The sequence below is a fragment of the Podarcis melisellensis genome (assembly GCF_964234715.1).
Source record: "Podarcis melisellensis genome assembly, chromosome: 6".
Taxonomy (NCBI): Eukaryota; Metazoa; Chordata; class Lepidosauria; order Squamata; family Lacertidae; genus Podarcis; species Podarcis melisellensis.
The window spans coordinates 51,467,193-51,489,711 of record NC_138538.1 but is presented as its reverse complement, the minus strand read 5'-3'; the positions used below and the strand labels follow the sequence as shown (position 1 = coordinate 51,489,711).

At 41.5% G+C, this 22,519-nt stretch overlaps 1 protein-coding gene across 6 annotated transcripts in view; it reads right to left on the bottom strand.

Annotated features, from left to right (window-relative positions):
• Positions 1-783: 783 nt before the first annotated feature.
• The window catches only part of MAST2 (microtubule associated serine/threonine kinase 2), a 144,088-nt gene continuing 122,352 nt past the window's right edge, over positions 784-22,519 (bottom strand). For 5 of the 6 annotated variants that reach the window (XM_081913911.1, XM_081913912.1, XM_081913915.1 and 2 more), the window contains 14 exons: positions 21,886-22,024; positions 21,014-21,146; positions 20,257-20,422; positions 19,919-20,020; positions 19,391-19,513; positions 17,643-17,752; positions 15,762-15,913; positions 12,201-12,487; positions 11,004-11,219; positions 9,246-9,472; positions 7,892-8,014; positions 6,298-6,434; positions 5,674-5,861; positions 784-5,224 (listed from right to left, as the gene is read on the bottom strand). In XM_081913911.1, the coding sequence (XP_081770037.1) occupies positions 3,120-5,224; positions 5,674-5,861; positions 6,298-6,434; positions 7,892-8,014; positions 9,246-9,472; positions 11,004-11,219; positions 12,201-12,487; positions 15,762-15,913; positions 17,643-17,752; positions 19,391-19,513; positions 19,919-20,020; positions 20,257-20,422; positions 21,014-21,146; positions 21,886-22,024 (4,208 nt within the window). In that variant the 3' untranslated portion in view covers positions 784-3,119. The remainder of the gene's footprint in view (positions 5,225-5,673; positions 5,862-6,297; positions 6,435-7,891; positions 8,015-9,245; positions 9,473-11,003; positions 11,220-12,200; positions 12,488-15,761; positions 15,914-17,642; positions 17,753-19,390; positions 19,514-19,918; positions 20,021-20,256; positions 20,423-21,013; positions 21,147-21,885; positions 22,025-22,519) is intronic. The other variant, XM_081913913.1, reaches the window with a different exon arrangement.

Below are 22,519 nucleotides of genomic sequence, written 5' to 3'. Positions count from 1 at the left end.
ACCAAAAAGTCTTAGGCATTGTTCCCCAGGAGTGGTTTTTAGGCAAGGCGAAAGTCTAATATTTACACTTAATATCTATTTGATGGTTTTAGATGCACCATATAATGGTGTGAAGTATTGCTGAGAAATGCACCAGCTGGATATTGAAAGATTTAAAGGCTGTATGAGGGAAACTAAAGTTGAAATTCTAGACACCAAACGAAAATAAGAGAAAGTGGGAAAGCAACTTGCTACGGGGACTGTGTATATTGCATGCCTAAACAAAGTTATCCAATCACCCCCATTCATGGAACATCATGGAGATCAGTCTCAGCTAACTGGATCAACACTGTATACATATAGTGGCTTAACTAGACTATAGTTATGCAAACACCTGTCTCCTCAACATGGTAACATCAGTTCAACTCTCATCACATGCTGCCTCCTGATAAGCACTTAAAAATATTAAGCCTAAGACCTTAAATTTTTACCTCAAAAACATCATGATTGTCTAAACTCTTCAATATATATATATATATATATATATATATATATATATATATATATATATATATATATATATTAGATGTCCAAAGAATAAATCTGATTTACTGCCATGTGGTTTCGATGCAACGATTTTTTTGTGGCCAATCATTTTTACTGAAGTGGGACAACAGTTACAGGAATATATCAAGTAACATGAAAAATGAAGGCTTCTGAAGGCTTTAACAATTACATAGGTTTCCTGGTAATGGTAGAATGAATACATAAAAAGGTAATATCTAAGTGGCATCTATACTGAAATGAGGTGGCCCAATATGCTTTATTTGGCTAAACTAGAGATATAAATCCTTTGGCTGCCTTTGTGTAAACAGATGCTACAAGGTATGTTTGAAGCTACATTATTCATCCCCGGGGCTCAAATTCACACAGTGTAAATCAATGCATTTAATATTTTTACATTATTCAAGTTAATGTGCATTTCTGAGTGGCTATGCCATCAATTCCCTTTCTCTGAATGTATGTATTCACTGAGGCCCCAGTTGCCTCTGTTCTGAGAGCAACACAGCAAAGTGATAGGAAAGGCTGGTAAGATAAAGGTGTGGCTGGATGGAGGAAAGCCTAATGGTTTATTTTAAAAATGTTAATGCATAAATTTAGCTATTGTGCACTGGCGGCAGGATTAAAGAGATTAGCAGATCTTAAATCACTGTGGGGAACTACTATTGAAGTTTTGAGTACTGAAGCTTCAAGTTCTGTATGAGAAAGCCAATGGATCTTTCTGCAGCATTACAACACACACACACACTATTCCCTTTATTACACACACACACACACACACACACACACACACACACACACACGCTAATATAAAGAAATCAAATCAAAAATAAATTGGTCCAAAACTAAAACCAAATAATTGGGTATGTAGTGGGGAGAATCAGGGAGTTTGGGCAAGACACACTTGAAATGAGATTATAATAAATTAAGGATTTAAGAGCATATTCCTAGTCAAAAAGTACATGTAGGCTCTGTAAGGAGAAATGGTGCAGGAAGAGCCTTCATATCAGAAACCTGGCTGAGCAATAAAGCTGTGCTGTAATGAATTGCAGTGCTTGCCCTGGAGAGCTATTAGTCAACATGTGATCACCTCTGTAGGTAGAACAGCTGACTATGTAAATAATTACTTTCTCTGCTCACACAGACACACACAGATGCATTCTGTTAGGCAAGGCTGTAAGTATTGTGGAGTTTATGGAAATAGTTACTTTTGCCTATAAACTAATTAGATTCAATAAGTAATATACTTGAAATGCTGCAGCTAGTGCTATACTGTATGTATCAGTGCAGTATCATAGACTCAGATGTCTTTAAGCAAAAAGCACCAACTGATGTTGAACTTTCAAAACATTCAAAAGGTTACTTAGAAAATATAGACATTTAAGAAAGGTAGTAGGTAGATTAAACCATGGAAGGGAACGTTGAATTATAATAAACTTTCTATATGACTGAAGGGTCAATTTACTGAATCACCTACTTACACTTGGGAAAGAGACACTAATGCTAACAGGACTATTTCACTTAGACACAGTTTGGTCTTAGCTGCCTCCTGATGAATCAATGAAGATCACTTCTCTCACTCACAAAGTCAAATGAGAACACTTCACTGGATTTTAACTTTCGTCCACAACAATCAAGATAGCTCCATAAGACTGGGGGTGTGATAGTCCCAAATGTTTGCCTCTCACAGCAACATGTCAGTAAAGTAAATTAGCTTAGGTTGCTAAAGCAGGGGTGGGGAACCTGTGGCCTCCAGGTGTTACTGGACTGCAACTCTCATCAGCCCTAGCCAGCATGACCAATAGTCAGGGATGATGGGAGATGTAGTTAGCAATTACAGTGAAAGCCTACAGGCCCCTTACTCCTGAGTTAGCATAACTGAAGCACCATGTGCCTCTTTTGAGGTTACTGACTACTTTGAGCAAAAAGGATTAAAAATTCTAAAAAGGGAGAAAAAGAAGTAATCTTCTTTTAAATCAAAGTCTTTAAAAAAAAATCAAAAATAAACTAAAGATTTTATTTTGACGTTTTGCTTAACGTTCTTTTTAAAAGGAGGATATTGCCCCATTGCACAAGCTGACAAAACGTTTCCTCACAGATATACATAAATTGGACGTCTATGATATGTAAGAAGATATGTGAGGTGGCATAATGATTCAGAACAGTCTGCCATCAAAAGTGTTTATTTTAATCCTTGCCAGCTTAAAAGACATGACCTAAAATTTTGGAAACAAGGACTAAAATTTGGAATTTGTGCTCAAAATGTGCCATTTCCAAGTGAGCGGTCTAATTTGGCAAATGTAATTCCCTGGAATTTTGAAAGAAAATAGATATTTAACAGAATGCTTCAAATTTAGGGCCAAAAATGTGGGAGCAGGGAGAGTTTGGAAATCATTTTTTAATCTTGCTTTAAAGATACCCTGCTAAGAGGCATCAAATGCTGAGTACAAAAATAGAATTGCAAGAATGAAAAAGGCAAGAGTGTGAAAACACAAATCAACAAAAAAAGTTGCACAAGTTTTGTGTTTTATATTTGTGTTCTACTAATGTTGTCTTTGCTTCTGAATGTAGATATGTTGCTATGTTTTCTTCACGACGTCACCATCTGACAACAGGAAGTCTCTTGTTTGTGATTGACCTCCAGCCTCTCCGATTTCTCCCGGCATCAGAGCAGTTTCCTTTTTGGAACTCTGGCTAGAATCTGGTCCAGATGCAACCCCTGTGCTCTGCCTTGCTGTGCCATCTGCCTGTTTTTCAGGTGGAGGCAATTGCCACCTGTCCTCCAAAATTTCAGGTACCTTAGAATTACCAGTCCCTGGCTTCTCTTTTGCTCCCACTGAACACTCTGGCTCCGAAGACTCTGCTAGGCTTTCGGACCCAATATGGGAACCACATATTTTAATGAGACTACCTATGCTGAAAGGTTTGGTTGTTACTGGGCCTGGGCCTTCCTTTAGTGTTTCCTGCATTTCTTCCTTTGGCATACTCTCTTTCATATGAAACAGTTCCTTCGGGGGGAACTCTTCTCTTGTTCTTTCTAGTTCTCTTGAGCCAGATACATTAATATTTCCTGGGCCCAACATGCCTTTTGCACCTATTGCTAAAGGAGCTGGGCAAACTGATTTTCCATTTTCAGCTGCTGCATCAAGTGTGAGACTTGGTCTTCCTATAGGACAACTTAAGTTTGTGTCACTTGTATGACTTTTGTGTTTTGAAACTAATGCTGCAGATGACAAGCCTTGTGATTCTTCGGCATCAGGAGACCTTTGTGAAGACGTTTTGCCACTGCTTGTCAGGTTCGGAATACTGGTGCTTTCCTTGACAGACTGGGCTTCCTGTTTCAGAGGTGCATCTTTGCAGTCCATTTGGCTTATTAGTGGAAGAGAGCTTGTGCTAGTTGTGCAAGTAGAAGAAGAAAGTGCTAACAAAGGCATAATATCATGAGACAACATATACGTAGTTTCTGTAGAAGCAAATTCCTTCAGGTTATCTTTGCCACTTGCCAGCCCTGAACAGTCACCTTGACCGAGCTGCAGATATCTCACTGGTAGGCACTTCACCTGCTCTGGGCAGTCTATGCTTTCCTGGATAATCAGAGTTTGTTTAGGGTCCTCAGCATCTTCGAAACAGGCACATTTCTGATTAGCAAGTTTGAGAGTATTGCCTTGTCCTGACTCTAATGGGGTTTCAGAATCTGTTAGCTTAACTGCTTCACAGTCACCAAATTTTTCAATAGGAGAAGTTCTCGCACAAACTTCAGATTGTGACTCGTCTATACCGGCCAGTGGTGTCCTTGCAACATCCTTTGGTTGGTGTTGTTCTGCCCCTTTCTGCAAACTGATAGTTTTTGGTTCCTCAGGAAGAAACGCATCATCCTCCATACTGTCTTTGCTTTCCAACTTGGAAGAACCCTTCATATCCTCGGAGAAAGGATCAGAAACTTGGTGGTCTCTACTGAAGGCTGGCCTGTCCATTTTCTTCCCATCTTGACTATCTTCTGATCCTTCGTCAGTTTCATCTTCAGAAGAATCTACTTCTGTGATGGCCTCCTGCTTCTGTAGAGACTCCCTTCGCTCCACCCTATCGTGCCGAATAGGTCCCAGTTTTCTGGAAGAAGGTTTCTGCAGGGTCCCTTTTTCTGCAAGTCCAACTTTGCCGCCAGTTGTTTCACTCATGGATTCCTGCCAACTTTGGAGGCCAGGATCTCTCTGGAGCATCTCCTTTTTGAATTCTGAATGGGAGATGTCCAAGCTATGCTTGCGCGAAGACGACATCTTTTTTTCTGAAGAGAGAGAGGAGGTAAGTTTTTCAGCTGACTGGACTCTCTTCAGCAAAGGGGATCTTGGCGGCTCAGCACTCTTGGGCCTTGAAATCTGTCGGACAAGAGGTGGGGAGGAGTGCAACTTGACAGGAAATGATTGCATGATGCCTGAACTGCCAACTGAATGCCCTGGCAAAGGAGAAGGGGAGCGCTGAGGTGACGTAGACTGTGGGGTTGGCGAGGGAGTGTGAGCTAGTGGCGAGAGAGGAATGTTCCCTGCAGATTTACGTCGTGGAGATCGATATTGCCGTTGAAGCTTTGGTGCTAGTCCATGCAAAGAGCTGGGTCGAATATGTCCCGAACTAGCAGGGGAGTTGGGAACACTCGAACTAGGTGAACTGCTCTGAGAAGAGTTTCCACCAACTGTGAACATAAAAAAGTAGGATATTTAAAAAAGCATGGAAATACATTGAGAAACATTAGGAACTGCTATAATACGTGCATCACATTTGAAATAAGTTGGCTACTGCAACCTGGCAAAGGTGGAGTTGAATTTAGGCAGTTGTGGTCCACTGCAACAGAAAATATCAGTCAGCTACACCCTGTCTCGATTGTGCTGTTTTCCCCCACTATTTTCTACACCACATTACAATTTTTGGTGCTTGGCCACAACGCAGTGAGAGAATTCACGTTACAGCAATCAAACCCTTTCACCTCTTCCAAGAGGTTCATGCTTAACTTTGGGAACCCTGATAGTTTGTAAGACATGTCTCCTTGTGCCCCTCAGGCTGAGAAAATTCTACATTTTTACTACCAAGTCCGAAAGATTTGCTTAAGGTCTGCCACTCTCTACTCCCTGCTTCCCCTTTTACCTGAATGTGCAGACTCAGGAGTAGATCGGTAACTCTGTGTTGGTGAACGAGGGGAGAGGTTGTGAGTAGGTGAACCAGGAACACTCTCTCCAGATGACAGAGAACGGTTGAGAGAAGACAAACTCCTGCTGGTGTGAAGCAGAGAAGCCTGCTTGGTAATCTTCCTGAACAGAGAGCTCTTCTTCTTACTGAGAAAGTGAAAGCGAATACTATCATTATTTGTAAAAACAAATAGGATCAGCATCTTTGATATGCATCTTTTCCCAGCAAAAACTTGGATCCAGCAGAGACTTCTGTAGACAAGGTGCAGGGGGGTGGACAAATTTTGCCGGTTTCCCTTTCTCCCTGCAACCCTACCCTGTGCTATTCCCATGCAGAGGACCCTACAGGAATCCAGAGTAGATTTTTAGAAGGTGCAGATGGAGGCAATTCTGAGACTACCCTGTTCATAAGCAGGAACTTCACTTACGGAACTCTGGGTGCAACCCATAGCTTACTAAAATCGTTTCTCACTGTGTAATTCTTGTGATATAGAACATTCACTGGCAGAAGATATTTCTGAAATTTTCCTTGGCAACTGCTATCAGAGCATAATTTCATTTCCTAAGAGAAAGCATCACTAACCTTTCCTGTCCATCTTTTGTTTTGCTTTTCTTGTTCCTCCTTGCCATCTTTGATTTATAGCTGGCCTTCCGAGCTGGCCCCACTTTAATTGATGTGTTCTCAAAAGGTGTAGTAGATATGGACACTTTATTTCCACTCTGCCAACAAGAAAACACACACACACTTTTTACTTATCTCTTTATCTCTCATGAGTATTTTGGTTGGGCTGGATGCTAATGCTAGGGGAAATGCCAGTCTACCACTGTGTGGCTTAAATTAGCCCATGTAATTCTGTTTCTTCTCCAATATGTATTTATTCATTTTGTCTTTAGAAAATGCTGCTAGAAGGTCTTCTTGAGTCACAGGTTTTTCAACTAATTAAGCAACATTTTTTCTAGTTGAAGGACAACCACAAATAGTTTCAACACTGTGATTCCCAATATACAACATAAATTTGTTAAGGTAACCAGAAGACAATCAAATAAATTACAACATGTCCAGCAGCTTCATGCTAGAAATTATTTCAAGCAGCATTTCCCAACTCCAACACTTCTACTTGGTTTTCTCTTTGGTATTCCTTCCTCTTCTAAAGCATGGATGGATTACCTGTGGACTGCCATATGTTGTTGGACCAATTCCTATCATCTTTCACTATTGACCATGGTGGCTGGGAGGTTAAGAGTCCTACAACAACAGGAGGGTCACAGTTTCCCATCCCTGCTCTAAAGAAATATTTATTCAAATTACTCCCCATTCAAGCAACAGGTTCAAAGTGCATTTGCTCCTTGCATTTCTCATGCAAGTTCCTTCTTTGTCAACTGAACTCCACTGCTGCTCCATAGCATAGGAAGGCTTGCAACTTCTGTGGTGTCACAGGCACTAATCTACTTGTGAAATTGTATTCCAGAAAGCACTCCAAATGCTAGCTAGATAAAACTTTTCGCCAGCAACAATATATTACAGTCTGAGTGTTAGGAAAATGAATCAGAAGCACTACCCTGAAGAGAAGCATTTGGACCTTCCAAATCTAAGAAATCATTTCACATTTACCATGTGGAAAAGCCTTAAGACAAATCAGAGCAAAATGCTTAAAAAAATAGTTTTCAATCTACAATGAGAGCAATAAGAGAAAATAGTGTATTGCAGCTTAAAAATTAGAAGAATAATTCAAATAGCATGTTCCTTATTGTGAAAAAGGATTCATGTTTTAGTAATGCTGCTATTAATGGTTTTGGTTCATCTGCCTCTATTTTTCTAGTGCAATATGCTAGGCTATGTATTGCAGAAGCCTTAACAACGCAAGACTCCTTGAAACTTTTACCCTGCCTCTCAAAACCAATCTTCAGGACAGTGTACAATATAGTAATCAAAATACAAATAAAATCATTAAAACTAATGAACAGCATACGAAGAGCAACATACAAAAGCAACATAGATTAAAATCATCAGCAAGATAAAGCAAAGTCTGGGGAAATAAATGGTCAGACACCAATATGACACAAAGGGATACTCCAGGAGAACCTCCTTGGGGTAAGCATCCCTTTTTTTATTAAGTATATTTATGTTTATGCACATTGCACTTGTCGCACAGCACGTGTGTATACTCCATCTTTACCTTCAAGACCAACTCCACCACTTCAGTATGAACCAGTCCATGTACAGGCTCTCCATTCACATGGGTTATCAAGTCCCCTTCTCTCAGACCAGCCTCACTTGCAGGGCCACCTTCTTCTACATGCTGACAATATAGAGACAATACATCAATTTCAACAAATCATCTGTTCATGTTATCTGCCCTCAACTCTACATACAAACCAGTCTCAGAATTTCTATGTACTATATGCTATAAGGCGATGCTATGCTCACTACCAAGTTTTTCATTTGGACCTTTGTGAAGATATAAATGAACTGCCTCATACCAAGTCAGACCGCTGGCTCATCTAGCCCACTCGTCTATCTAGTGTAGGTTCTCTGGGGTCTCAGGCAGAGGTCTTTCTCAGCTTATCTACCTAACTGGAGATGTCAGGGACTGCACCTGGGGCCTGGGGCATGTGGTGTGGTTCTGCTACTCATCTCTAAGTTATTAATAATAATTTCTCTCCCAATACAAATAGTTATGAATATTTATGAGTCAAGATGGGTAAACAATCAATTGCAACCATGAAAACAAACAACCCAAATGATGACGTGTTCAATTTGTGGCATGTGATCCTGTGCCTTATGACAGCTAAGTCTTCTACATAATGCAGTCCTTGTCAAGGTCAAGCAGAATAAGGATCAGAAGCAGATTTACAAAAGCAATTATTCTATTCCATATTATTATTGTATCACTGATAATTAGATTCAAACAATAATCACCATTTTGATGAGGAAACCTTAAGTGATGTCTATAGGGAAATTGGGGCACTCTTTCCCCTCCCATTTCTTTTTTTCTTTTTAACCTGTGAGTATCATGCAATTAAAACTGAGAAACATTCTTTGTGGGGAATGGCTCTGGCAAACAATCGCATATAAACTTCAAAAAAAGAACACATATACAAGACAGGCTGTCTGAGAATACGGGTGAAGGAGAAACAGCAAGCACACACAGCAAGCCCCTTGTATAATTCACAGCTGAACTGAATTCCAAGTCCCTAGTCAATTCAGTGGGAAGACAGTGATGCTTTAAGACATGTAATCAACTCCAGGCAGATGTGTGAAAAATCCTAAGGGAAGGAGATGATCCGAAGCAGACCATCATTGTCAACACAGCTCAGAAAGAATTAAATGTAATTAACCCAGGGGTTACAACTCTGATAGAGAGCTTCCCACCCCCCACCCAATATATTTCTGTAGAAGAGAGACACCATTTCTGCGTTGATTCTGGGAAGAGCCAAGGAAAAACAAGGAGTTTTATTGGGCCCAGTTAATTAAAGGTTCTTTCCAAATTAGGCTATAAGTGAGTCATATCGTGACTGAGACGAACGTACCCAGACCATGTGTTGCACTGTGTAGACATCACTGTTTCCCATGTAGACTCTAATAGCACGAAGTGTGAAGCCGTATTTCTTCCCAGCTCGGTGGATGATGATTGGTGGTTTGGGATTCATGACAGCAGGAGAAAAGTCCCGACTTGGAGATGAGTCTCTTGAAGATGGATTGGAGGAGAGAGAATGAGGTGACATTGGACTAGCCAATGGAGAACACGTATGGTGCTCTACATGAAAATAAAGAAGGACTGCAAATTAGAAAGCCTGGTTTTCATAAGAGAATACAATGTGCATTAAATTATGAAAGCAGAACCAAATATATTGATTTGTAACACATGTAGAATTATAGCACTTGCATTTGAAAAAGCCTAGTGACACTTGATTCCTCTTTTCTTGGCCATTGAAAATATGTTTTAACAAATCAACGTTAGAGAAACGGAATATCAGGATTGTGCATTACTTGTCACCGCTAACCTAGCCAAGTTATTCTCTTATTCTGTAACTGACCTGTAAGCATGTCCTAAAAAATATTCTGATTTCAGATCTGAAGCTATGAGTTTTTCTTTTTCTATAAAATCACCTGTCTATAAAGGAGTGCTTTGACAGGTTTAACATGATGAAGAGGTTGGAGCACCTTCCTCAGGGAGAAAGCCTGAAGTGTTTTGGCTGTTTAGTTTGGAAAAATTACAGAGGGCATGACAGAAGTTTAGAAAAATATGAATGGTATAGAGAAATGTTTCATATAAACAGACCGTAGGAACATGAAATGAAACTGATGGCCACTTGAATCAAGAGTCAGGACATTAAAAAGAAGCACTTTTGCACACTGCCCATAAAGAAGGCATTTAATACCATAAGATGATGTGGGATTAAGCAACTTCATAAAGGATATTCATCCACAGCCACTGGCTGTGAACTGAATTGCCATATTCCCTATTCACTGTTTAACCACACTGTCTAGTATACCAGCCAATGGGAGCAAACAGCAGGTGGTCATGGTTAAGTAAATGGGAAACATTGGCCCACATTGACTCACTTCTGGATATAAAATGCTGAACTTGACCACAGATATGAACCAATACTGTCTATGGCAGGCAATGAGAAAAAAGGGCAACCCCGCACAGCGAATTTTACCCATTTGAAACTCATTCTGTTGACTTAAGTAGTGAATTCACCCACAGCTTGTTCTTTCAATGAATGTTAGAGCTAATGACATGCCAGGAGCAGTGCGCAGCTCCTTAAGAATGAGCCGTCAGGAGAGGGTTATATGCAAATAGCTGCCTAGGGCCATATTGCTGCCACATTGAGGTTAGATTTCTATTTCTATGGTTCAAATGAACTTAGTAACTTGATCCATTGCAGCATATATATTTTTGCACCATCTCAGCTGTTCATGAAATTCTTGAAATGCAGTAATGTCGGTAGATGCCTGCACAGCTACAAGACACCTACATTTTTCTCATGCTTGCAATTTTAACATGCTGCTCCATAAACATCTACAAACAAAAGAAGCTGCATTTTAAGAAACTATAATAAAATAGCGTATGGTAGATGTAGTTAAAAAGCTGACAAATAAATTGCTGTCCTTGATATATAATTGTGTTATAAATGGCAAATCATTGCATCTTCACCGCCAGAACAACATGACTTTAAATGAATCTTGGACCAACTTGAAATATATAAAGGTATTACTTCAAGTGCTTAAAAGTCCTCTGGTTTTAAGCAAGTCACCCAAATAATACTCTTTCCGTATCTTACCTGAAGGAATTAGGAGAGAGAGGGCTGTGGCCGATGCTGACTTAATCACTTTATTAACAGGACGTGTGGTCCGTTTTTCCCCAGACTCCCCAGAGAGTAGCCTATGTCGGGCTCGCCGCACTGCCAAGTCACTTGTGGCTTTAGGAGTAGTAAACTCTGGGCCCTCGTTGCTATTACTGCGAGTGCACTGATCAGAGAAGTCTGTAGTGCTTCCAGCTACAGTATCAATTAAAATAGATTAGAACCATAGGGAATTTCTAACAGTCTGTTCCCCCGCAGGCACGTATATGAAATCAAAGTCATGTTTACACACAGCCCGACAGTGAACTTTCCTCAGAAGCAAACCCAAGCCCTGAAGCCTTATTTATAGATGCATTTAACTAGGGGTGTTATAATCTCAACAAAATTACCATGTTTTCCTTCTGCTACAAAAACACATAATTAAGCCAAAGAAACTTCACCCCAAACACCCTGAATAAAGCTAACTCGGCTACTGTGTTGGAAGCAGCAGAAGTCTGAGATTTTTTGGGGTGGGGTGGTATTAAAGATCCAAACAACATAATGAAAAAAGAAGACCAGTTAGTCTATCAACAAAAGTTGGGGACAAAGACCACGACCTGTTTGTTTGCTACTTCTAAACAAGATGTTCTGTATTATAGAAGGCATTATGAGATAGCTTTTAATATTTTAACATGGACCCGACAAAAAAGCAGTCCAGCTTTTTTACGGTTCCAAAGTGAAGCCAGCTATTGGCCCTGTGGAACTGTGCAAACTTGAGTAACAAGCTTCTTGAGAAACAATCTCCTTACCTGCGACAGGTGAGCAAGACTGCAACTCCCTGCCACCCAGGTCTATCTATATCACCTCAGAGAGATCGCTGGACATCTATGTGTGGGTTAACATCTGAATATGGTTTATTAATGTAAAATCCAGTGCATATAGTGCCAAATTGCATTGTTGATCCCCAGACTGTGTGGTGGTATCACCCACACTGTTCAGATCTATGTGACATTTATGCACATACTCCCTGTTCAACATGATGCCTATGCATAGATGCCTAACAGAACAGAAGCATCCAGGGAGGCAAAATCTTTCTACCCCATGTTGTGTAGGGAGATGTTTAGAATGACCTGCCCAGATAACAGTAAGCTTAGTGCACCTAGCGGAGACAATGCTTCCATCTTGAAAGGCACATACCTGTCAGTGTTGAGCTGCTTATATTACTGATAGTTGAAGAGGGTGTTTTAAACCCATCCTCATCATCCAGTTGTAGTTCTCGCTCCACAGGTTGTTCTGGAATTGGAAGAGGGTGGCTTTCCCGTGGCTGCGTCCCATCCAACTGTTTCTTTTTACCTTCTTCCTCAGCTGAAATGGCAAAGCGGGGCATGTCTAGAAGCCCAGAGCATCGCCGGCGGACAGTCAGAGGTGGACTGGAGTCACTCTCTGTGTGAGAGGATTCAGACACTGAGAGATGTTTACGCAGTCTGGGGGGAGAGAACAGAACAACCCCAGATAATTTATTTTTCAGGAAGTTGGTGATTTCAAGATGCAGCTACTGTTAATGATATACAAGCCTAATAAAGCAAAAGTCAAGAATGAGCAATCTAGTTGGAGCAAACTTTGACATGCTTATAAAAAAGGCAAGATAATTTGGTGCTATGATTTGTTAATCAAAGTGATGGTATTTCAGTCAAGACAGAATTGAAATTAGATGATTTGAAAAGACTAAAAAGCTAGTATTGAAGCCACAAATTTCACAAATATGTTGAGCAATTTATCAAAACTTTTAATCTCAAACAGCCCACGCTCCCTATCAATATAGGTAGCTGTGGTTACATTTCTTTCTATTTTTCAATACAGTGGTACTTAATTCGTTCCGGAGGTCCGTACTTAACCTGAAACTGTTTTTAACCTGAAGCACCACTTTAGCTAATGGGGCCTCCTGCTGCTACTGCGCCACTGGAGCCCGATTTCTGTATTCATCCTGAAGCAAAGTTTTTAACCTGAAGCACTATTTCTGGGTTAGCGGAGTATGTAACCTGAAGCGTATGTAACCTGAGGTACCACTGTACACCAAAACCAAAGTATAAGTGGATTTTATATTTAGAAATAAAGCTTTCAGAAATCTAAAACCTTTTATACTGAAATTTTATACACCAATTGCAGCAGAATTGATATAGTACAATTTGAGGGTTGTACCCTATATTCCATTATCTCAGCAAAGCTAGGAGATGGTTTCACTTGCCTAAAAGTCACATTTTGAAGCAGGAACGTACCAGCTAATTCCTCATACTCTTTGACACTATGCTACGCAGCACTACCAATGAAAGATCCAAGTGAAGCAATTATTTGCATTGAGTACAAGTCATAAACTACTGTTTTTCCATTTAGTATCAAAAAAGGGGAAGGCATGATTAATGGCCACAACAGCTGTATATATGATTTCCTCCCCACTCTTACTTTTAAAGAAATCATTCCTTTCAGCCAAATTAAGCATTTTGGTAGTTGAGTGAAGGCATTTTATTTTGATAGAACAGTTTTTTGGAGAACAGTTTAAAAACAATCTTTACTGAAACTGCATATTGTTTTCCACTATCACTGAGATTTAAGCAGAATACAGTGGTACCCCGCAAGACGAACGCCTCGCGAGACGAAAAACTCGCAAAACGAAAGGTTTTTTCGTTTTCGAGTTGCCTCGCAAGACGAATTTCCCTATGGGCTTGCTTCGCAAAACGAAGCTTGCCCAGGGGACAGCGGGTCTTCTCTTTTGAAGCAAGGGGCGGCGGGGAGAAGCGATCTTCTCCCCGCAGCCCCAGGTCCGGGGACAGCGGGAAGCGCTTCCCGCTGCCCCCGGACCTCTTTTGAAGCAAGGGGCTGCGGGGAGATCGCTTCTCCCCACCGCCCCTTGCTTCAAAAGAGGTCCGGGGACAGCGGGAAGCGCTTCGCGCTGCCCCCGGACCTCTTTTGAAGCAAGGGTTTGCGGGGAAAAGCGATCTCCCCGCAGCCCCTTGCTTCAAAAGAGGTCCGGGGGCAGCGGGAAGCGCAGCGCTTCTTCCCCGCTGCCCCCGGACCTCTTTTGAAGCAAGGGGCTGCGGGGAGATCGCTTCTCCCCACCGCCCCTTGCTTCAAAAGAGGTCCGGGGACAGCGGGAAGCGCTTCGCGCTGCCCCCGGACCTCTTTTGAAGCAAGGGTTTGCGGGGAAAAGCGATCTCCCCGCAGCCCCTTGCTTCAAAAGAGGTCCGGGGGCAGCGGGAAGCGCAGCGCTTCTTCCCCGCTGCCCCCGGACCTCTTTTGAAGCAAGGGGCTGCGGGGAGATCGCTTCTCCCGGTGCTCCGAAGCGGGGCGGGGGGGCGGGAACACCTGCCCCAGCCGCCCCGCTTCGGAACGCTGCTCCGAAGCGGGGCGGGGGGGCGGGAACCTCGCACCCCGCCGCCGGGCATCGGAACGATGCCCCGATGCCGGGCGGTGGGGCGGGAACCTCTCCCCCCGCCGCCCGGCATCGGAACGATGCCCCGATGCCGGGCGGTGGGGCGGGAACCTCTCCCCCCGCCGCCGGGCATCGGAACGATGCCCCGATGCCGGGCGGTGGGGCGGGAACCTCTCCCCCCGCCGCCCGGCATCGGAACGATGCCCCGATGCCGGGCGGTGGGGCGGGAACCTCGCACCCTGCCGCCGGGCATCGGAACGAGGTCCTGGACCTCTTCTGAAGGCAGGCGGGGGCAAAAGTCTTTGCTCCCCCCGCCTGCCTTCCCGGGACAGCGGAGACTTCTCCGCTGCCCCGGGCGATCTTAAAATGCTGGCGGGCGGGAGCGAAGCGTTCGCTGCCGACCCCCAGCATTTTAAAATCTCCTCGGGGCAGCGGAGACTTCGCTCCCGCCCGCCAGCATTTTAAAATCGCCCCGGGACAGCAGGGGCTTTTAAAATGCTGGCGGTCGGCAGCAAAGCCCTCCTGTCCCCGGAGCTTGCGGGGCGGGAGGTGGGAAGAAGGGCTTTTCTTCCCACCGCCAGCCTTCAGAACAGCCTTCTGAAGGCTGGCAGTGGGAAGAAAAGCCCTTGTCCCCCCCCCCCCAGCCTTCAGAAGAGGTCGGGGGACAGACTGTCCCCGGACCTGGTCTGAAGGCGGTTTCCCTAGGAACGCATTAATTGATTTTCAATGCATTCCTATGGGAAACCGTGCATCGCAAGACGAAAAAACCGCAAGACGAAGAGACTTGCGGAACGAATTAATTTCGTCTTGCGAGGCACCACTGTATACAGAATTGCAGCTTGAAATATTAAGCTACCAAGTCCAATATTTAGACGTGTATTAGAAGGGAACATTGGTATTCAGCATAATCAAAAGTACCAATACGTTTCTTTAAATACATGACTGTAAAAACCTCTACACTGGTACTTTATTTGGATGTTCATGTGAGCACCCTTTTCAGATAAAAGGTAGCCAGCATGGTGTCTGTCATTCAGATGCTATGGAGTACAATTTCCATTAGCCTGAGCCACCACAGTCAGAGATAAGACGAGCTATGGCTCACATCTGGGGAGCACTGTGTTGATTAAGACCCCTCACAAAATACTTTTTTGCTTAACAGTAAAACTCGTTGCGTTATATTTGTTGTGATAAAAGTCTGGAAATGCTTCATGGAATATTAGCATATTATGAAGTTTATCTGTTCATACACTGCTTCTTTGCCCCCACAAACGTTATTTTAATCCAGAGGCAGGGAGAAAAAGTAAAGGACACCTAGCATTTGTTACGCTCACATTTCAGGAGACCCAATCACCCAGCTGCGGTCTCGACACTTCAGGCCAAGGCTTTCTAGTCTGTCATCTTTTTCCTCACTCAGGCTACGCTTGGTAGGCGGCGGCGTTTTCCTCTCTTCATGGATGGAAAGACGTTCCATACTGCTGTACACCTATAGGTACAAGCAAATTGTATATTAGAATGACAACGGTCACTGACAGACTCTTTAAATCGCAGGGTATTTCAGAATTCCAATTTTTAAACTGAAAAGATGGAATTGGCAATGTCCTTTAATTATCTGCTGAAGCCAACAAAAAGATGTAGGTGCCCACAAATTGCTGTTATTTCTGTAAAGTGCTTTTAAGTTCTATGCTTGTAACAGAGGCTTTGGAAAACAAAGCTTCACCAATTTAATTAATGGTGAGGGTGTTAAGATTTCCAACCCTAGAGAAAATCTATTTCTAGAAATTCTGTAGTACAAGCTTAACCAAGAGAGATTTTTTAAAAAAGAAATCCTACACCCTACTGACTAATTTGCTTAGTCAATCATGCCTCAACAACTGCTTTACAATGACATTTTAAATCATTGAACAGTTAACAGGAGAGAGAGAGAAATCTGTGTTTATAAGACTGAACTCAACTGAGAACCTGATTTGCATATGAGACTGATGAAAACAACATTATTAAAAATTCACAACATCAACAGGATAGCTATTAATAAATTATCTGGATGAATTGTCAGACAACATTTTCAAACTATAATGAGCCTTTCATGCCACCCACATGATGAATGCTGTATTATTTTTCAGAGCTCAAGACACAGGCAGGGCTACATCAGCTCAGTTTTGCACCGTGTCCCCCCAAATACTGCATCTGTACCTCATTTTGTGCCTCATCACTGAGTATTCTGGTTCAGAAGTCAAATTTCAAAATCCATTTGGATTTTTCTAGAGAGCTCATTGAGCAGGACATAAGGCCTGAGCAGGACATAAGACATTCTGCTCATGCCTATTAGTATTGCTAATTACTAAGCAACCATCATGTTCTAGGATCTTTTCTGAAAATCCTGCTATGAATTTTCAATTTTCTCCTAACGTCTTTTATATTCTTCTATTGAAATAGTTCCCCAAAAAGGCCTGCTTATGTGTGTCATCTCTAACAAGTTCCTACCCCCACAAAAGTTGACAGAGCACGTATGTTGCTCTGTGGTTAATTCAATCCCATCAATCACAGCACAGAACTCTGTTGGGCCCAGAGTCCATTTACAAATGGGCAGCTCTTGTACAGGTAAGTAATTACAGTGGTACCTTGGTTCTCAGACACCTTGGTATTCAAACAACGTGGAAGCTAAAACTGCAAACCCGGAAGTAAGTGTTCCAGTTTGTGAACTTTTTTCAGAAGCCGAATGTGCTCCGTTTTGAGTGCCACGATTCCGTTTTGAGTGTTACTCTGAGTTCTGTCTGTTTTTACTATTTATTTTGCGTTTTTGTTTTTACGGCTCTTTTGTTTTTGTGACTGTGTGGAACCCAGTTCAGCTACTGATTGATTGATTGATTGATTGATTGTGTGACTGCAGTACATTGTTTATTGCTTTCATTTTATGGATCAATGGTTTCATTAGATAGTAAAATTCATGTTAAATTGCTGTTTTAGGGGTTGTTTTTAAAAGACTGGAACAGATTAATCCATTTTGCATTACTTTATATGGAAAAGTGCACCATGGTTTAGAAACGCTTTGGTTTTGGAACGGACTTCTGGAACGGATTAAGTTTGAGAACCAAGGTACCACTGTACCTCCTAAACAGCCTAGCTTCCATGTAAGTTATAGATATCATACAGCTGTTCATACTGTTTTGACCACAACAGAGTTCAAATCCCATCTATTTATTAAAAATATATACCTTGCTAAACCTTGGTGAACATGAGGAAAACTGCCTAAGTTCCACATGATCATCATCATTCGTGTCATCCTCTTCCTCAGAATCTAAATGCTGATATCGCTCAGTGCGAGCTGCAAACGAGAACACAAAGTTGAGGTCATGTATTCAACAGGCATGGAGGGCACAAGGAGAAGGGGACAACAGAGGACGAGATGGCTGGATAGTGTCTTCGAAGCTACAAACATGAGTCTGACCAAACTGCAGGAGGCAGTGGAAGACAGAAGTGCCTGGCGTGCTCTGGTCCATGGGGTCACGAAGAGTCGGACACGACTAAACAACAACAACAACATTCAACAGGCAAGGAACAGTTAGCACTCTTGGGATTTACAAATAAATATCCTACTTGAGATCAGGGACTTTCCTAAGATTCATCAATTATACAAGTGGAATATAATTTGGCTTGATTCTTGGATAGCAGTCATTGTTTTCTTTCACCATCAAATTTTCATTTTTCCTGGCCATAAGGTACACAAAGTTATCAAAACGAATTACAAAAGTACAGCTTTTTCAAACTTTTAAAACCAAAGATTCAGGCAGTTCTCTTGTCAGTCCACCATGACTACAATAAAAAGGCGGAGTTTCAATTATTAACATCATGGTTGTAGAAATCCTGTTAGCCTGGCTGTGCACATTCAAATTACTTTTAATATAGTTTTGCTACAGCAAGAGCAACTGAAGCTACTTTTACTGTTATACCTCTGTCACACTTGCGGCGTAATCAACAGATTGTCTGTTAGCTGCACTAATATTCACATCCTGAAGTAGCTGAGACAATAAATGTACTCAACACATCTTGACAACAGAACGGTGGGACTGAAAAGTGATAACCTTTCTTAGCAGAAACCAATTCAATTGTAATTGGTAGTTTTCATAGCCATGATGGAACTTAATCATTGCATATAAGGAGCAATGGGCTAGCAAGACAGAATGACAATTAAGTCTAATTTTAAATTCTAATTTTGAAACTGACAATTCAAAACAACAAACCAAAATACTTAATTGAGCTGCTTGATGCACATGCTGTGCTGCAGAAGCAAATAAAATCCACCTTTTCAGGTACATATTGATTATAGTTGGCCTCAACACCAGCTGCATGCTGTATAGGAGACAGAAATGACAATTCCTATCTGGGAGGCTTAGCTTGAAAGAAAACCTGTATGTGGCTAAGGTAGACTTCTCAAGGCCTTTTGTCAGATTTCTCAAATTCGAAGCTCTCTCTACAATAGTCTACAAATTGTCTTTTATTTTACTATGAGTAGTTTAGTGCAAACTTTATAGATCAGTATGTGCAACAGATCATCCTTAGCGGTCTTGCCTATTTTATAGCATTCTCCCTGTTACTACTTCATTTCCTCATATAACACCAACTTCCAATGCACTAAGTTTTACTTTCAAATCCAATCCAACTAAAAGATTATCATGAGTTAATCTGCACAATGCAGAAGAACCTTAATATAACTCAGACTTCTGAACATTACATTGGGATCCAAGAATGACATTTTTTGCAAGGTGTAATGCAGTATGAGGCTGTATGAGTGAATGATTTCGGAATCAGAAGGTTGAATGGGTTTTGTCTGAAAGCTCAAAATATGCTCATAACTCCCTTTCATTAACAGGTTTGCAAGCTACTTACGTGCACATCTTAATACACAATATTAACAATAATACTGAAAATCATCTACAGTTAACAGTCAACTTTCCCCCCTTACTGTCAAAGTAGCTTGTGTCATCTTCCGATTCTAACTGTGGAATAAATTCTGCCTTTTGTCGGAGTAATCCATTCCAGTCCAAATCCTTGAAGAATCTGTGTTGCTTCACCTCAAAAGCACTCCCTGAAATGACAACATTGTTAGGAATTCTTAAACCATGTCATAGTAAATGAAGCCAGTAAGTCTACCCTTCAAAAAAATGTTTAAACATCAGTCTACTGTTAGAACAAAGTAGAGCTCAACTGCAAGACCCAATTGCTATGATGGGAACAAGTCAGGGAATGGGGAGGAAATTGCACCATTCAGCTCTTGCTCCCCATTTATAATGACATATTTCTGCTGCAGAACCCTATACACTTTTAATGGCCATTCTGCCAAAGACTGAGGAAACAGCAGATCACTGAGAAGGTTAACTGCATGGTCACCATACTCCCCCCTTGCAATTAGCAGGTTTGGGGGGTGGTTTTCACATCCTGTGGTTATATTTCAGAGTTTCCCACAACCGTTATGATAAAAATGAGTTTGTACCTGTTCCCAGCCTTTCCATAGGATTTTGTCGGAGAAGTTTACCGATGAGGTCCTGTGCATCTAGTGGTAAAGCATCATCTCCTTCTGGCCAGGCAATTTCATCTATATAAATTAGTTTGATAGGATTAGAATAGAAAAATGCAGTATTCTGCCCGGGGAATGAGATTTTATTGCCTTCCCCGCCCCCAACAAAGATGCAGCTTTCTGTGCCGTACAAAAGCTGTTTCTGCAGGGTCAGTGGAACTTCCCAACACCTCCTGAGCCAAATAAGTAGACATGGAGCCATTCACCAAATACAGGGAGACAACCCTTTTTGCTTATAAAGGTAGGACACATACCGTGGATAACTTGTCCAAATAATTCTTCCGGTGTGTCGCCAAAAAAAGGAACGCAGCCAACTAGAAACTCATACAAGATTACTCCCATGGCCCACCAATCCACAGGCTTTCCATAACCCTGCCGCAAGATCACTTCTGGAGCAATGTATTCTGGAGTCCCACACACCTGAACAAGAAGCAGGGGGAGGGGAGATAAATGAGCTATTGCATTCAAAACACTGTTGTTCCACATAGCTCAAGGAATGAAGATTACCTTTCCTACTGGAAGCATCCCAGAGAATGTAACTTCATATTAGAAAACTTAAAACCCCACACCGAAGCCAATTAGGAGTTACAAAGTTACTGCAATTATCCTGAGACGGTTCAGAAGATTTTAAAAACAAAACTTTTGTCCTTTTATAGTTGAAGCTTTCTTCATAAATAAAATGCATCCATGAAGACAACTCACATTCCTTTTTTATTTCATTAAGAAGTCCAATAGCTTTGAACAAATTTTATAAGGATTTTTAACTTTCAAATGTTTGAAGATGTACACAAGGGTCATCAGCATGAATGTAGCTTTGCAGTCCAAATGGAACTGTATCTGTAACTGCCCTATACCTAGGGATCTTTAATAAATATGGATTTTATTATACCACCTGTGGATCAAAGCGATACGTGTCACAAAACCTGCAGGGCACATACTTGCTACTGGCTTCCTTAAAGAACAGCATGTGCAGTTATTTATAGATGTTTCAAAAAGATAACTTCAAAGTACCTGCTTATCCAAGAATTCTCTGGCATCTTTCTCAATGTGTCCTTCATATAGGTTGGTTGTCAAGCTCATTAAGCCAATTTTAGAGAGGCCAAAGTCTGTCAGCTTGATGTGACCCATCGATGTTATGAGAAGACTGAAGCAAAAATAGGTAAGTGTTACTGAAAAGGAAAGCAAACTAAAGTTTTATACAATGTTATACTGTTTATGATCTACCAAAACACTTGATAAAATGTCCTTAATTTAGAGTCTTGACTGCCACATAGTATACTATGTGGCAAACCTCCACAGGCAGAGAATTCTACAGATACACTCTTTTCCACAATGAAGGCACACTCTTAAGTGAGGAAACACTGATCAGGGCCTCTCGTACTGATCTCAATGTGATGACTTTCAGGCCACACAGGACTGTAAAGATCAGCATGAGTATCTTTAGCTGGGCATGAAAGTGATCAGCAACATTTTAATGTCTTACTGATTCACTTCTGAGCAACTTTGTACACAAACATTTAAAATTAAAGTTTGAGCCAAGATATCTGCTATAAAGTTGTGCCCTGTCTGCATTTTTAGCAGCTATTAAAGTATAGGCCCTTCTCACTGCACAGGGACAATGGGATCCCCCACTTTGTTATATTTAAAATTTAACTCTCACTTCAAATTTAAGCAATCATGAATCGCCTAAATATATTTCAAATATATTTCACTAATAAAAGCACAGAATGACATCTGTACAGAAAGAGCTCAGTAACAAGAAAATTAAAATAAAAACCTGCCCTTGCGGGGGGGGGGGGGGAATGGCACACATCGTTCCTATAACTATTTTTAGCATGGACAGCTGCGACTACAGGTCCAAACATGAGAAGCTAAAAGCGTACTTGTCAGGCTTTAGGTCACGGTGGACGATGCCATAATTGTGGAGATATTCCAGTGCCAGAACAGTTTCTGCAAAATACATTCTTGCCATATCAACAGGTAAAGCTCCAATATTCTTCAAGAGAGTTGCACAATCACCTCCTAAGACAACATGGTTAAAAAAGAAGAACAGCATAAAAAGATGAGAAACATTTGTGTCAAGTCACTGTCTGTCAGCCAGATCTGATGAATGCAACTTGTTATAGCAAAATCCGATACACATCTATTCAGAAACAAGTTCTGTTGAGTTCAATGAGGTTTATTCTCAGGTAGGTGGCTATGGGTACGAGACTGCAATATGCCAGTGCAACATTTTAATAATATCCTCCTTTATACTGGCTAAGATTTGCTCCAATACACTGCCTCTGGCATAACAGTCTGAAGTCTTGGGCTTGTAACCCTTTTCCCAGTATGAATGTGTACTACTGAGGAGCAGTTCCCATAAGTACACAAAAGAAGAAAGGGGTGAAAGAAAAACATTAGTGTATTGCTCCTTGAGAGAAGGTAGTGTTGTATGTATTTACATTTAGGTGAGCACTCTCTACAGCAATGGGTATCCTATGTCATGCTTAGCTTCTAAAGACTTTTCAAAATAGT